The following is a 16,486-nucleotide window of genomic DNA, read 5'->3' on the forward strand; positions in this document are numbered from 1 at the left end:
ATTCTATGTTCCACAGAAGCACACCGCCTGCTGATAACTGTGGTGACAGATGCCATCTCTGCCAAGATTTTGCTGAGACTCAGCTGCCCTCAAGGCACAAGGAAGGCAGAGTGGAAGTATTGAGGACTTAAAGGTGGGAAATTGAGTGCATATTTAAGAGAAAGGGGGAAGGAAGCAAAACCCTGCTGCTTGAGCTGTGATACAAGATAGCCCGTATGGTTTATTGGACTAATTCTGGACTAGGCCTGATTGTTGTTCTTTATTCAGAACTTGCTGTTCAGCTGGCAACTGTTGAAGACCGCTGCTCACTGCTGGAGAAACAGTTAGAATATATGAGGACGATGGTGGAACATACAGAAGCAGAGAAGAACATTTTAATGGAGAAACAGGTGATTGTCAAATTACTATTCTCCTTTCTCTTTACATTATGCGATAGAGAACTGGGTCTGTTTCAGCGCACAGTTGATAAAAACAAAGAATGGCTTGTGAGAAACCCTCTCGGAAAGTCCATTGCCTCACTGCCTGCACCAGTAGCATAGCATAAGGCTTCACTCCCGCAGCTTCCTGCACCCCACGCAGTGGCTGCTGAGTGGGTGCCAGGCTCTTCTCTACAGGAAGTCGGGGAATGTACTTCTAGCAGTTGATCATTGATCATCAGAAGTCAGGATGCAAATTGCCTGCTCAAACCTCTGACAGAGGTTTATATGGGGAGGTAAACACCCCCAAACCAATAACACATTCAACTAATTACAACAAAAACAACTTGCATTTATATAGTGCCTTTAACTTTGTAAAACGTCCCAAAGTGGTTCACTGGAGCGTTGTCAAACAAAATTTGACACCGAGCCACATAAGGCGATATTGGGACAGATGACCAAAAGCTTAGTTAATTTACAGCACAAGTGGTAAAGAACTCATCTGAGCATAGCAATACTCTGATTGGTTGGAAGGCTTTACATTAATAGAAAAACGTTATCTGAAGATGGGCATTGACAATTTGGAATTATCGATGCAAGATGCTCGTTGAATCCAAGGTGCATAAAGTGTGTTTAAATGTAAGTATTCAAATGAACAGGTTTCCAAGCTTAGGGGCCACAGAGTAAAAGGAGATGGATTTTCACCTCGCATTCTCATTGCTTTACCTGAATACAGACGTGTTAATTACTTTTGTACCTATTTTTGTTTTTAACAAGTTCTCTTTTTATAGGGGTAAGTGTGATACTTACCCCCTCTCATACCAGAGTTACCCTTTTAACACTGAGCCAGCATTTTGAATGCCGCATTACATACATAATAATACCTAGCCAGCACTGAATTTCCCAGTTTGGTGTATCCAGTTTGATGTCTAGCACTGAAGGATTTTGATCACTGTTGGACCTTCTTTGAGTTCTCTGAGCCTAGGGGTGTATTGGATGGAGGGAAGTGCTTCCCACAGGGAGAGAAAAACAAAGTCTGTGTTGCACTTGTTCTGCACTTCAGTGTCCAATTATCAAAATGCATTGCCGGATCCCTAAAGTAAAGAAAATAAGAGAGATCATACCAACGATTGGCATTTGCATGGTATGGAAATCTGTTCTTGCCTGTCTTGCTTTGGGTAGATCCATACAAACTTGCAGCACAAAGGGAAGCCTTTTGGCCCATCTAGCTCTTTGCTAGAGTAATCCAGCTATCTCCCCATAAGCCTTATCTCTTCCTCTGCATCAGATATTTATCCACATTTTACTTAAGAGATGAAATAGTCGTTGCCTCAACCACTTCCTGTGCCAAGGTGGTCCATGCTCCAACAACACTCTGCATAAAGACATTTCTCTTGACTTCTCTGCTGACCCTCAGTGATGATTTAAAATTGATGAAACCTCATTACTGGCTCTCCAACCAGAGGAAAGTGTTTCCCTATTCACTCCCATCAAAACACTTCATAATTTTTGAAATGTCTGTTAAATCTCTTAAAAGCTTCCCAATCTCTTAAACAATCTTTTTAGAATAATTTATATGTGTCTTTCATCCGGACTGAGATTGTCCTCCGATTTGGCATAAATTAGTTGCTTTGTGCTGCAAACTGGATTGCTGCATCTCAAGCTGGTTTTACTTAACTTTAAACTGACACCTGTGAGGGGGGACCATCACTCCATCTGTATGGAGTGAAAGAACAATATTTGAATGTAATCTTTTTGTTACCCAGTTTTCCATAATATTTATCTTGTATTAAATGGTATATCTTGATCTATAGGCCTCACTGCAGATGGATAGGCACTGGGACCGTGCAGAGCTGCAACCAAAGCTTGAAAAACTGGAAATCCTAGAACAAGAGTGTCTAAAAGTTAATGCAACACAGACCAGAGCTGAAGTAAGTTAAAATATTTTTATTTAAAGTCCAAAAATGACGTAAAGGAACCAAATTGATAAACTTGTGTTCATTTTTTAAATTTCTTTTTCATCCCTCAAGCTATTATTGGCACAGATTACAATTTATACATCAAAATTTGCACATACATGTGTGTGTGGATTGCTTTTTATTTTTTTTAGTTGTACACTCGGCCAGTTTAGAAGTGGTAAAGAGAATACTTGGTTTGCTGATCAATTAAATAATGGTCACAATCATTAAAAGAAATGGTCATATATTTAATGTAGTAATTTTTTAATAGCCCAGTTTCACACTAAAATTTATTCCAGGATCCTGAATCGTAGCAAATTGATTTGCCTATTGGTACATCTCCTGTGCTATCATTTGTGGTTTGAAATTAGAATCCATTGGTACACTTGAACCCTCAAGAAATTGAGTGAGGATCTGGTTTGTATTTTCAAAAGATCTAGCAGTACAAGAATTGTGCCTGAAGATTGGTAAAAGGCCCATGAATATTTGGTCAATATTCAAAAAAAGCACTTGAGTTGGGAGTAATAGAAGAGTTATCGTAACGTTGAGTGGATAAACTGGTTAGCATTTAGCAGTGTTCACCTACTGTGCTGTCGGAAGCATCCAGTTGAAGGAGGTGAGATCCCTTTCACCAATAATGTTGACCTGCAGTTTTTCAGATGCTGAGAGCTGTCATGCAAACTGTGGATCTCCATCTTTGGTTTTCCAACAGGCCCCGTATGGATTGGCAGGAAAGTGCTCGCCTAGCATACCAACTGCCAACATAGAAATAACTTGAATGATGACAAACTGTAGGACTTGAATTTGTAGTTAAGGTTTGAGCACTGTACTATGTGAACCAACAAGTTGCTAAAACATGTATAGTTTTTGTTCATTTGGTTCTGTTCACTGCCAAAGAACACAATACACAAGTGATATTGGTAATGAGTTACTTAAACTTGCGTACACAGTCGTCTTGTACTAAATCTGAAGATGACCACATTTTAAAAGGATTTTTTTTTTCCCCCAATGTAAATTCCTGAAGTGATGTGCTCGGTTTAAAATGCTATTGCTTTTTGATTAGTGTAAACGTCTTTCAATTTTAGAGTAAAATTCATGAACTAGAACAGAAACTTCAAGAAGAAGAACATCAGCGTAAACTGATCCAAGATAAAGCAGCTCAGGTGAGTGGAACAACCTGATGCTATGTACTGATTTTAAAGGGCAATGTAACCCCATGAATGGGAAATGTCGTACTCGGCTTGCTGTCCCATTCGTGATCTCACTGAAGTGGGATATTACGATGTTGTGTTGGAGAGTGAGAAACTGGAAATTCTGTACAAAATGTTTGCTCCCAGACTACATCGAGCTGTGAACTATTTCCTATATATATTTTTTTAAATCCTTAGAGGGACAATTGAGAGACATCAATGGCAATAGAGATTGTTCCCTTTAACAATAATTAAGTTGAGTTGTGCCAGATGTGTGCATTACCGTTTCAAAGTAAAGTCTAAACTGCGAATAACACTAATAGTGTTCCAGTGTTGATAAACTGGCTAATATATTTCTTTTAAAAGTAAAGTGCTTGTATTTCAGAACAGCAGTTGGCTTGGAATGTAGTATGGGGCTGTAATGTGATTAAGTGGAGCAGATCGAAATGCTCAAGTTTTGCTCTTGCAGGTTAAGACTTTGAACATCTTGGTCAAAAACAGCTGTTGCTAGATATAATGATAATATGTATACATGACCTATAGTGTCTGTGTGCATTTTGTCTGAAATAGTTTGGGCATCGCATCTGTCTAAATGTGAATGAATGACTGACTGTATCGCACTTGCATTTGATTGGTTCAATGCAGCAACCGTGCCTATCTGGTATTTAGCAATTTGACGCAGACAAAACTGGTTCAATGAAAACTACTGAGGCTGTATGAAAACAACTAATTAATTATTAGTGGCCACCAAAAGGTAGCAATGAAAGAAAAAAGACGAAGCAATAAAATTGCTGTAAATATTTTTTGAAAGTTCTTTCAGCTGTCATTTTGCTTTCTCCACTAAATTGAGGACTTGCTACTGGGAATAAGGTTTGCATTGTAATAAAGTTATAAATAATTACAAAATTTACAAAGAACTGATTAACATTACCTATACAGTAGTGATTTCGGTGTTGGACATATCTAATGGAGGAGCGCAGATATCGGAGTTGTAGGGCTGGAGGAGGTTACAGAGATGGGGAGGGGTGAGGTCCTGGAGGGATTTGGCAACAGGCAGACTTCCTCTCGGGATTTATTTATTTAAAACTCTTCATCAATATTGAACAAAAACAATCTTTTAAAATGGACTAAGATGCTCGTCAATGATGCTAACATTCCAGCTACCTGACTCCAAAAAGTTTCCCTTTTTTTGCACCTTCAGTAACTTGTGTAAATGAGCAATAATGCTGCTGGTATTTCCAACTAATTACCACTTCAAATAATCATTGTATTTGCCCAAATGACCTTTCACCTTGAGAGAGTCTGATGGGCAACCAAACTGGCTTCAGGCTATTTTTTTTTTTTAAACTGTGGCATTAACTCCTTTATAGCTGCCTAGGCCCTAAGCTCTAGAATTCTATCCCTAATCCCCTCTGGCTCTCTACCTCTCTCCTTTAAGATGCTCTTTAAAACCTACCTCTTTGACCAAACTTTTGATCACCTGCCCTAAATTATGTGGCTCAGTGTTAAATTTTGTTTGATAACTGTGAAGCATCTTGGGATGTTTTACTACGTTAAAGGCGCTCTATAAATGTAAGTTGTATGTACAGACTGTGTTCTTTAAAGGTTTGGGAGCATGTTTCAACACGGCAGCAGGAATAAGACATTTTTAAGTTGTGTGGAAAGAAACTGAAGGTGAAGGCATATTTGTGGATGGCATGAGAAAGGTGTAGACAGGACTTATAATGCAGTGGGCAAGTCTCGTGTATGAGAGCTTGCTGATTGGCTACCACAGCCGGCATCAGCTTCTCTTTCATGGCCTCTGCAGGCTGCTCCTGCTTTTACTGGTTCCTTTACTGTGCCTAAGGGCCTTCCTTAACTATGATGGTGTGTCTTTTTAAAATTTCATTTATGGGATGTGGGCGTCGCTGGCAAGGCCAGCATTTATTGCCCATCCCTAATTGCCCTCGAAGGTGGTGGCGAGCTGCCGCCTTGAACCACTGCAGTCCATATGGTAAAGGTACTCCCACAGTGCTGTTAGGGAGGGAGTTCCAGGATTTTGACCCAGCGCCGATGAAGGATCGGCGATATACTTCCAAGTCAGGATGGTGTGTGACTTGGAGGGGAATTTGGAGGTGGTGGTGTTCCCATGCGCCTGCTGCCCTTGCCTTTCTAGGTGGAAGAGGTCGCGGGTTTGGGAGGTGCTGCCGAAGAAGCCTTGGCGAGTTGCTGCAGTGCATCTTGTAGATGGTACACACTGCAGCCACGGTACGTCGGTGGTGGAGGGAGTGAATGTTTAAGGTGGTGGATGGGTTGCCAATCAAGCGGGCTGCTTTGTCCTGGATGGTGTCGATCTTCTCTCATTCAGGCAAGTGGAGAGTATTTCATTGCACTCCTGACTTGTGCCTTGTAGATGGTGGAAAAGCTTTGGGGAGTCAGGAGGTGATTATTCATGGTGAATAAAACAGTTTTCTGGTGCAATGGGGTGAGAAGTCAGAAGGTAGTTCACATCTCCAATGAAAGGATCTGAAAGACACCCTAACTGAGATAGTGAAGTGTTTTGATTGGTTGCTAGAAAATAAATTAGTATTTTCCTTAACCTTTACAGGTATGCAGATAGAAAAAATAAAGTGTTGCATCTCTTTCCCTTTACTATCCATTCATTTGGAGTGTTTTTTAAAATAAAGGCCAAGAATTATATCAATCTTAACATTAAACTAATTCACATCCGTCTTTCTTCACCAAATATCTCTGGAACAGGTTACCAAAAGGTGCTGCTTAAAATAGGTTGCAAATTCAAAACTTTTATTCAAAGCCTCCCTCCATACTTGAATAATGGTATAATCTTTCCAATATGTGCCGCTGTTTATATGAATCCAACTTGCTGTTGAGGTCAGAGATAAACATTTTAGGAGCAGAAGTAGGCCCTTCAGTGGCTCAAGCCTGTTCCACCATTCAATGAGATCATGGTTGATCTGCGGCTTAACTCCATATACCCGCCTTTGGAACATATCCCGCGCGGGTGACGGGAGAGGGTGGGCATTACAGTAACAACTTGCATTTATATAGCGAAACGTAGTAAAACTTCCACAAGAGCGTTATCAAACAAAATTTGGCAAAAAGCCACGTAAGGAGATATTAGGACAGGTAACCAAAAGCTTGGTCAAAGAGGTAAGTTTTCAGGAGCATCTTAAAGGAGGAGCGATGGAGAGGTTTAGGGAGGGAATTCCAGAGCTTAAGGTCTAGGCAGCTGAAGGCACGGCCACCAATGGTGGAGCAAGAAAATCTGGGATGCGCAAGAGGCCAGAATTGGAGGGGCGCAGTGATCTCTGAGGGTTACAGGGCTGGAGGAGGTTAGAGATATGGAGGGGTGAGGTCATGCATGGATTTGAAGAGGATGTGAATTTTAAAATCGAGGCATTGCTGGACCGGGAGCCAGTGTACGTCAGCGAGCACAGGGGTGATGGGTGAACGAGACTTGGTGAGAGTTAAGATACGGCAGCAGAGTTTTGGATGACCTCAATTTTGCTTAGGGTGCAAGATGGGAGGCTGGCCAGGAGAGCACTGGAATAGTCTCTGGAACATCTGATTGACCAGTTGTTAAAAGCTACCTGTAACACTCGAATTCAATTCCTGATCTTAGTTGGGATGATAGTAAGGGCCACTGCCATTGGCCTCAGCGCCTTTGTAATATGGAAAAAAATCTGCTCAAATTTTTATGCTACATTTAGAATACTGTGTGTTTCTGCACCCCACTAGAGAAAAGTAATTAAAGCCAATGCCAGGAAACTATAGTTATGAGGTGAGACTTGAGATCATCTTCTTCTTAGGCAGTCCCTCGGAACCGAGGATGACTTGCTTCCACACTAAAAATGAGTTCTCGGGTGACTGATGAGTCCAATGCGGGACCTACAGTCTGTGTCACAGGTGGGGCAGACGGTGGTTGAAGGGGCGGGTGGGTGGGGTGCTTGGGTTGGCTTGCGCTGCCTGCGCTTGGCTTCCGCTTGCTCCCGGTGAAGAGACTCGAGGTGTTCGGCGCCTTCCCGGATGCTTCTCCTCCACTTTGTGCGGTCTTGGGCCATGGATTCCCAGGTGTTGATGGGGGTGTTGCACTTTTTCAAGGAGGCTTTGAGGGTGTCCTTGAAGCATTGCCCCTGCCCACCTGGGGCTCTCTTGTCGTATCGGAGCTCCGAGTAGAGTGCTTGTTTTGGGAGTCTCATCGGGCATGCGGACGATGTGGCCTGTCCATCGGAGTTGATCAAGCGTGGTCAAAGCTTCGATGCTGGGGACGTTGGCCTGAACGAGAACGCTGACGTTGGTGCGCCTATCCTGCCAATGGATTTGCAGGATCTTGCGGAGGCAGTGTTGGTGGTACCTCTCCAGTGCTTTGAGGTGCCTGCTGTACATGGTCCATGTCTCTGAAGCTTCCAGGAGGGCGGGTATCACTACTGCTCTGTAGACCATGAGCTTGGTGCTGGGTTTGAGAAAAGTAATTAAAGCCAATGCCAGGAAACTATAGTTAGGAGGCGAGACTCCGAGATACTATGTCTATTTCCACTGGAGCAAAGATAGTGAATACGGAAAGGCCTGTTCCTCTGGTTAGAGTCAGTGATGTAGGGCATCAATTTAAAATGTAATTCAGAGACTGAGAAGATTAGCTTGAAAAATTTTCTTTACAGAGCGTGTTGGAAACCTGGAATGCTTTAGTATAAAATGGTGGAGGAAGAGACCATTGTATCTTTTAACAGGAATTCGGATACAATTTTGAAACTGAGAAAGATACAGCACTATGAAGAGTGCAACAGTGAAATTAGTTTTGGATTGTTCTAGCTCAATAGACAGAATGGCAGCAAATTTTATGTTTCTATGTCTAGGCTTCAGCAAGGTTATCAGATGGTAACTGATTGAGGAACCAAACTATTTGAGTCATTATCTTTCGGAGCAGCGGGACAAATAAAATAGCCTTGCAGAACAGATTTGGTTGTGATGTCTGAATTTGAGGTCAACTCGAATGCTGCACAGCGCAGCAGCATTCAACAATGCAGAATAATGGAGTGTACAGGCGAATCCAGAGCACAAGTCCAAGGAATGGATACAGACACTAGATTGCATTGATGAGCTCCCCAATCGCTTAGTGAATGTGCTGTAAAACTAATCCATGCAGACCAGGAGGATTTCAGGTTTAATCCTTCATCTTTGATTCGCTAGCTGGTCTCGGCAAGAGCAGTGATGGTAACACTATATCTCAGGATCCTAGATTAGGGAGAAAAATTGGTCAAAACACCCACTGGAATCAGCAGTTACCCTGTTGAAAATTGTGCATGCAAGCAAAGTATTTGCCTTGGCTCTATGGCTTCCACCCACATTTAAACAGCCAGCTTGCATTGACTGTCCAGATTCATGATATGTGGCCCAATTAATAAGGTGCCAGGCCTATGGGATCACATGCCAGCATAAATCTCTGCCTTGGGAAAAGGCTGATTGAAAACAGGCAATAAAAACATTTAAGGAAAAAAATTAAATTGGTGGTAGCAAACAGTGCCTTTCTACAAGACAGGAAGCAGTAAAAGGATAAAAAGGTTGAAAGTTTTTTCTCTTTTTTTAATCATTGGGCTGTAAAGATGGTTGAAATAAGTACTGTATTTTAAGTTACAAAAAGAATATGATAAATATAGATAAATTCTTCATGCAAAACCAGACGAGCAGAAAAAAAGTGAACACCACTTCAGAGTAACTTCTCCCACTGATGAATTCGGACATTAGGAAGACAGCTTCAAATGCTGCCAAACATTCAAAAAGGTACCGGTATATTTCTAACTCGACGGGAAATGGGAGGGCATGGGTTTAGTACCAACTCAGAAGGGAGATTGAAGAGGTTTTGTCTGTGAAAAGTGAAGCTATGCAGCAGACCACAAACCTTGAAACTTGTATTGCAGGTCACTCTCCGACGTATCCAGGCACCTAAAACAGTGCTTAAACATGCTTTAATACGTAGTTGATGAATACTGCGGTAGATGCATATACCTCATTATACTTGTATTCAGCTGGTCGCCTTGGATACCACAGAGGTGTCATGAGCCATGTCTGCAGAGGACAGCCTTGAGGCTAGTAGCCTCCCTGAGTGCTTTGTGTGTAAAATATCGATGGGACAGTAGACTCCCTTAAAGTGATCATGGTGAAGGAAGCATTGACTCAGCCCTCGGATACTGATAGTTGCACACAAGCTGAGCATTCAGAGAGTGGAATCCTTTCCTATTCATCCAGGTAGTGGCATTATGCAAGGGTGCATGTAGAGCCACATGGATAGAATCTGCAACTCCTTGAACCTTCGTGAATCCTGCTACTCCCTTGTTGCACAGCCCTCCTGCTGCTATCCATTGTCAACCAGGAAGGAGATGAAAGTGCTCAGTTTCACAAACAAGTGATCAGTCATTTGATTTCTACATCTATGTACAGCTGTTAAGTACCTTGAGACGCTTTACTGCATTAAATGCACTATATAAATGCAAGTTGTTGTTGATAGCCCTAGTGATAGTCTAGAATGAACCCAAAGTGCAAAAGTTAAGAGAAGTTGTGATCTTGACAGCCACCGGCATGCCATGCCTGTGTGGAATTTGGGTTTCCGGTTAGTTTGGAGCATGTGGCACAACACTGTCTCAATCCTGTTTGTAAGTTAAAGGCCCCTGCTTCTGACTATTGGAGGCATTTGTGCCTGTACCTACAGACTGGGAGGGTGCTGAGCCTTAACTGCCTGGCATCCCTTCATTGGCCCCATTCTCTTCCAAAAACATGCAAATGGGGAAAATCCATTCTGCTACTGTTATAGTAAAAATGGTAGTGCCTCAACAATTGCCCTAAAGACTCTTGACAACCTTACTGGCAACAGGGCAAAAAAACAAAACGTAGAGAAATAGGCTTCATTTGCAGCTACCCTAATCTTCTTACAAGGCTCTTTAAAGATGTTTCTGCAAGCAGCAATCCCCAGCAAGTCTGGGTGTGGCATTTAAATGGAGATCTGGCATCATGAATTTCCAGTCAGTTTTGACCAATTTATGCCTATTTATTGGGTGAAATTGACAGGAAAATCTAGGCTAATGAATCTGATGGTATAATTTGCATTTTAAAAGTTATGTTGTATGCTTCAGGATCAGGATATTTTGCCATAATGTGATATAGTTGGGCAGGGCATTTGGGCCTTCTCTAGGAACCCAACATGAGCAGCATCCAACTCACAACAGCAACTGGGGGGAGAATGAGGGGCACAAACAAATAAAAACTAAGCAACACGAAGATGCTGCCTGATGAGAAAGAATATGAAGAAAGACTTGAAAATTGTGGCTTTTTTCATTAGAACAGTGCAGATCAAAGTGCGATATGAAATTTAAAATGATTAAAAGATGAGACAAGGTGGAAAGCAGCAGACTATTTCCACCAGTTGACAGTCTAGAATGAGGGGCCATGGACGAGATTTAGAACAGGGCACAAGCGAAACTTCTTTAGAGTTGTGAGGCTGGGCAATTCATTTCCAGGGTCAGTGGTTGAGGCAGAAACTGACAACAGTCAAAGTTGGATTGGATGAAGGGATATGAGAACAGGGTGGATAAATGTAATTAGGACTATTTGTTCACCTGGAGAGTAAATGTTGATGTAGACTGGTTGGGCTAAATGGCCTGTTTCTGTGTTAACTTCTATATATTTCTATGGTGAGTGAAGTGTCATCATTATTAAGTAGAGGAATGCAGAGACCATAATGTGCATAGCAAGATTCCATGAACAGCAAAGAAGAATGACTAAGTAATCTGCTATTACTGATAATACTTGAGGGTAAAATGTTGGCCAGGACACCAGGGAACTTCACACAGTGCCCTAGGATCTTTAATATACATGAGAACATTAAGAAATAAGAGCAGGAGTAGGCCATGTGGCCCCTTGAGCTTGCTCCACCATTCAATAAGATCATGGCTGATCATCGACCTCAACTGCACTTTCCTGCCCGATCTCCATGTCCCTTGATTCCCGTAGAGTCCAAAAATCTATATCTCAGCCTTGAATATACTCAAAGACTCCGCATTCACAGCCCTCTGGGGCAGAGAATTCCAAAGATTCGCAACCCTCTGAGTGAAGAAATTCCTCCTCATCTCAGTCTTAAATGGCCTACCCCTTATCCTGAGACTATGCCCCCTAGTTCTAGACACTGCAGCCAGGGGAAACAACCTCTTGGCATCTACCCTGTCAATCCCCTTCAGAATCTTGTATTTTTCAATGAGATCACCTCTCATCATTCTTAGCTCCAGAGAGTATAGGCCCATTCTACACAATCTCTTATCATAGGTCAGCCCTCTCATCCCAGAAATCAATCTAGTGAACCTTTGTTGCACCGCCTCCAAGGCAAGTATATCCTTCCTTCGATAAGGAGACCAAAACTGTGCACAGTACTCCAGGTGTGGTCTCGCCAAGGCCTTTTACAATTGTAGCAAGACTTCCTTACTCTTATACTCCAACCCCCTTGCAATAAAGGCCAACATGCCACTTGCCTGCCTTATTGCTTGCTGTACCTGCATGCTAGCTTTCTGTGTTTCTTGCACGAGGACACCCAAATCTCTCTCAACACCAACATTTGAAAGTTTCTCACCATTTAGAAAATATCCTGTTTTTCTATTCTTCCTACCAAAGTGAATAACCTCCCATTTCCCTACATTCTACTCCATGTGCCACCCTTACTGCCCACTCACTTAGTCTATCTATATCCCTTTGGAGACTCTGTTTTCCTCACAGCTTACTGTCCCACCTAGATTTGTATTATCAGCATACATTACACTCGGTCCCTTCATCTAGGTCATTAATATAGATTGTAAGTAGCTGAGGCCCCAACACTGATCCTTACAGCACCCCACTAGTTACAGCCTGCCAACCTGAAAAAGATCCGTTTATCCCTACTCTCTATTTTCTGTCCGTTAACCAAGCTACTATATTACCCCAACTCCATGAGCCCTAATCTTGTGTAATAACCTTTTATGTGGCACCTTATCAAATGCCTTTTAAAAATCCAAATATACTACATCCACTGGTTCCCCTTTATCTACCCTGCTAGTTACATCCTCAAAAAACTGTAATAAATTTGTCAAGCATGATTTCCCTTTCATAAAACCATGTTGACTCCACCTAATCATGTTATGATTTTCTAAGTGACTTGATACCACTTCCTTAACAATGGATTCCAGCATTTCCTGATGACTGATGTCGGGCTAACTGGCCTGGAGTTCCCTGTTTTATCTCTCCCTCTTTTCTTAAATAGCGGTGTTATATTTGCGATCTTCTCATCCGCTGAAACCATTCCATAATCAAGGGAATTTTGGAAGATCAAAACCAATGCACCCACTATCTCTTCATCCTAGGGTTCTAAAAGAGGTGGCTGTAGGTCATCAGGTCCAGGGGATTTGTCAGCTTTTAGTCCCGTTAGTTTCCCTAGTACTTTTTTTTCTACTTATTAATTACATTGTGTTCTTCACCCTCATTTGACCCTTGGTTACCCACCATTTTTGGTATGCTTTTTGTGTCTTCTACTGTGAAGACCGATACAAAATATTTGTTTAACGTTTCTGCCATTTCCTTATTCCCCATAATAATTTCTCCTGTCTCGGCCTCTAAGGGACCAATGTTTACTTTTGCTACTCTTTTCCTTTTTACATACTTGTAGAAACTCTTACAATCTGTTTTTATATTTCTTGCTAGTTTTCTCTCATTCTATTTTTTCCCTTTTGATCAATTTTTTGGTCAGCCTTTGCTGGTTTCTGAAAGTCTCCCAATCCTCAGGCGTACTATTATTCTTTAACATTATAAGCTGCTTCTTTCAATCTAATGCTATCCTTAACTACTTTAGTTAGCCACTGTTGGATCACTTTTCCCGTGGAGTTTTTGTTTCTCAATGGAATGTATTTTTGTTGAGAATTATGAAATATTTCTTTAAATGCTAGCCACTGCTTATCTACCGCCATGCCTTTTTAATCTATTTTTCCAATCTACCTTCGCCAACTCACCCCTCATATTATTGGCTTTATTTAAGTTTAAGACTCTAGTTTCGGACTTGGGCAAGTCACTCTCAAAATTAACGTGAAATTCTATCATATTATGATCACTCTGCCCCAGTGGATTCTTTATTATGAGATTGTTAATTAACCCTGTCTCATTACACAATACAAGATCTAAAATAGCCTGTTCCCTGGTTGGTTCCATGACCCATTGTTCTAGGAAACTGTGCTGAATGCATTCCATGAACTTGTCCTCCAGACTACTTTTGCCAATTTGATTTGTCCAGTCTATATGAAGATTTAAGTCCCCCAAGATTGTTGCATTACCTTTGTTGCAAGCTCCTACTATTTCTTGATTAATATTCTGTCCAATGGTAAAGCTACTGTTAGGGGGCTTATATACTACTCCTACCAGTGTTTTCTGCCCCTTGTTATTCCTTAACACCCATACTGATTCTACTTCCTGATCTTGCGATCCGAGATCCTTTCTCGCTACTGTCCTTATGTCATCCTTTATTATCAGGGCTACTCCCCCTCCTTTTCCATTCTGCCTGTCTTTTCGAAACGTCAAGTACCCTGGAACATTTAGTTCCCAACCTTGGCCACCTTGCAACCATGTCTCTGTAATGGCTATTCGATCAAACCCATTTATCTCTCTTTGTGCCAGTAGTTCGTCTATCTTGTTACGAATGCTATGTGCATCCAGATAAAGAGCCTTTAATTTAAATTTTTTTACCATTATTCCCTGCTATGACCTTATTCTCTGCTGCACTGCTACCATTAAACTCTGTCCCTTTCTGTCATACTCTGCTTATTTTCACCCAAATCACTACACTGCTCTATTGCCTTGACCTTTCTCTTTAGATTTCTAAATTTCCCCTCACCTGACCCCTCCCCCGCCATCTGAACAGGCAACCATAAACTCAGTTTAATATCCCATCCGACCCAACTCTCTTTCCAGGAAGTGTCATATTGTTTTATTGTACTCTACTCAGAGAATGACTAGTTTATTTAAGTTTTATGGACTTCCTTTGTGGGATGAAAGTTACGTTCTGCACTAGTCCACTGTGTATTCTTTGATGAACAGATTCTCAAGCTGACAATCAAAGGACTGCTTAAGATCCATAGAATAATAAAGCAATTGTTCCGTGGGATTTAAGGGCCGCAAGACTGATAAATACACAGTGGGCAAGCTCAGTTAAATATCTAAAACATTCCTGACCTGATTTTTTTTTTAGCGCGCAACAGTAATCCCTCTGAGGAACAACTCCAAATTCCATAGGCTAGGCAAGCTTTGATTTAATAATGGCCTAGCAAAAACAAAGGATTACAATTACATGCGAGTGATTTAAAACATATGGATTTTTAATAGATCAACTTTGGTAACTAGGCGAACATGCCTTTTCAATCTGAACGACTTCACACAAGTACATATTCAGATGCCTTATACAATTCTATAAAATTTCCTTCATGAAGAGGATGAGAAGTATCTGCCAGTATAACAATTGTACTCTTGACTGACGACCCCTTTCAAAGTTTAGCTTCTATTTTCTGTTTTACATGCGTATGGGAAAGCACTTACTCGAGGTTCAGTTTATATTGTTGCACCTATATAGTGAGTGATTGTGTCATTGCTAACAAACAAGATGCTATGTGATATCAATGCCCTTATCTGTCATAATTTTTTATTGTTCATAGTTATTTTTAATTACAGTCGTGTGTGTGTGTGTCCGCTTGCCTCATTTGGTACCACACTCACCTTTTCGGTTGGAAGGATTCTGAGCTGCTGATTTAATCTGACACTCCTTTCCAGTACTCTGGGAGTGCTGTATACTAGGCATTCCATCCTCCCGACGAGACATTAAACCAAACTCTTATTCAGTTGAACATTAAAAACCATAGGGCCTATTTAAAATTCTGCTGGTATCTTGGCCAACACTCCTCCCTCAATCATTACTACCAAAAACAGATTGATCATTCTTTCACTGCTGTTCATGAAATAATTTGTGCACAAAATGGTTGCTACATTCCTGTACACGACAGTGATACTTTAAAATAATTTGTGTGTGAAGAGCTTTGAGACGTGAAAAGGTCTATAAATACTTGTTTTTTTTTCTGAAATTCCACTCTTCAGTCATAAGCTTTTGACATTTTTTATTTGTAAATTTCTAATGCTGTATTCTGAAGTAGAATTATTGAAATGTGAAGAATGACAAAGTACTTGATGTTCTTGGAACAAATGAAATCTTGCTCCAGTTGTTTTTTGCTCTTTTGGTACAGAAATGCTCCTGTAGCTTAAAAGAAGGAAACTTGCAATTACTGTATATAGCAGCTTTTTCACAGCCTCAGTACACCTTAAAATGTCTTGCATCGAATGAGTTACTAAATAAAGGGTTAACTCGAGTTTGCTGTGCTCAGCCAGTTGCTGGCATGTATTTTGCTGGATTAAGGTACAAAGTTTGTCTGGTAGACTGAGTTTTGAGACACTAAAACTTCGTGGCAACATAAGCTGTCTTCCATCAGAACCATACACGATCCTTTCCTCATACTGCTGCGCAGAGGGACTATGAATTTGCTTGCTTCAGAATGACTTTTTTTAAGTCTGATTTCAAGTCTAATTTTATTATAGCCGATACTGGATGTTTCTCAATCATGGCTGTCTTCACCATTTGGGGATTGTTAATATGTTCTGTATTATCTTTTTATTCTAGTTTGCATGGTTTATCGTCTCTTTTTTGACTTTGTTATAAAAATCTTTTAAGTTTTTTTTAAAGAAAAGCATGCACCATTAAGCAATAAATTAGAATTCTTCTTCTTTTACAAGCCATTAAATGGCTCCCATGCCCTAAATAAAACTGGCTGTGCATGCGTTTTATTGCTACAAGTACTTTGTAATATATTTAATTAAATGAGTT

The 16,486-nt window shown here is 41.0% G+C and overlaps 1 protein-coding gene across 3 annotated transcripts in view; it reads left to right on the plus strand.

Annotated features, from left to right (window-relative positions):
* The window catches only part of cep57l1 (centrosomal protein 57, like 1), a 60,263-nt gene that overhangs the window by 17,643 nt on the left and 26,134 nt on the right, over positions 1-16,486 (plus strand). For all 3 annotated transcript variants that reach the window (XM_085997781.1, XM_085997780.1, XM_085997782.1), the window contains 3 exons: positions 268-389; positions 2,231-2,347; positions 3,460-3,537. In XM_085997781.1, coding sequence (XP_085853907.1) covers positions 268-389; positions 2,231-2,347; positions 3,460-3,537 — 317 coding nt within the window. The remainder of the gene's footprint in view (positions 1-267; positions 390-2,230; positions 2,348-3,459; positions 3,538-16,486) is intronic.

This window comes from Somniosus microcephalus, chromosome 9, assembly GCF_052327205.1.
Source record: "Somniosus microcephalus isolate GS21.2 chromosome 9, FLI_Smic_1.0, whole genome shotgun sequence".
Classification (NCBI taxonomy): domain Eukaryota; kingdom Metazoa; phylum Chordata; class Chondrichthyes; order Squaliformes; family Somniosidae; genus Somniosus; species Somniosus microcephalus.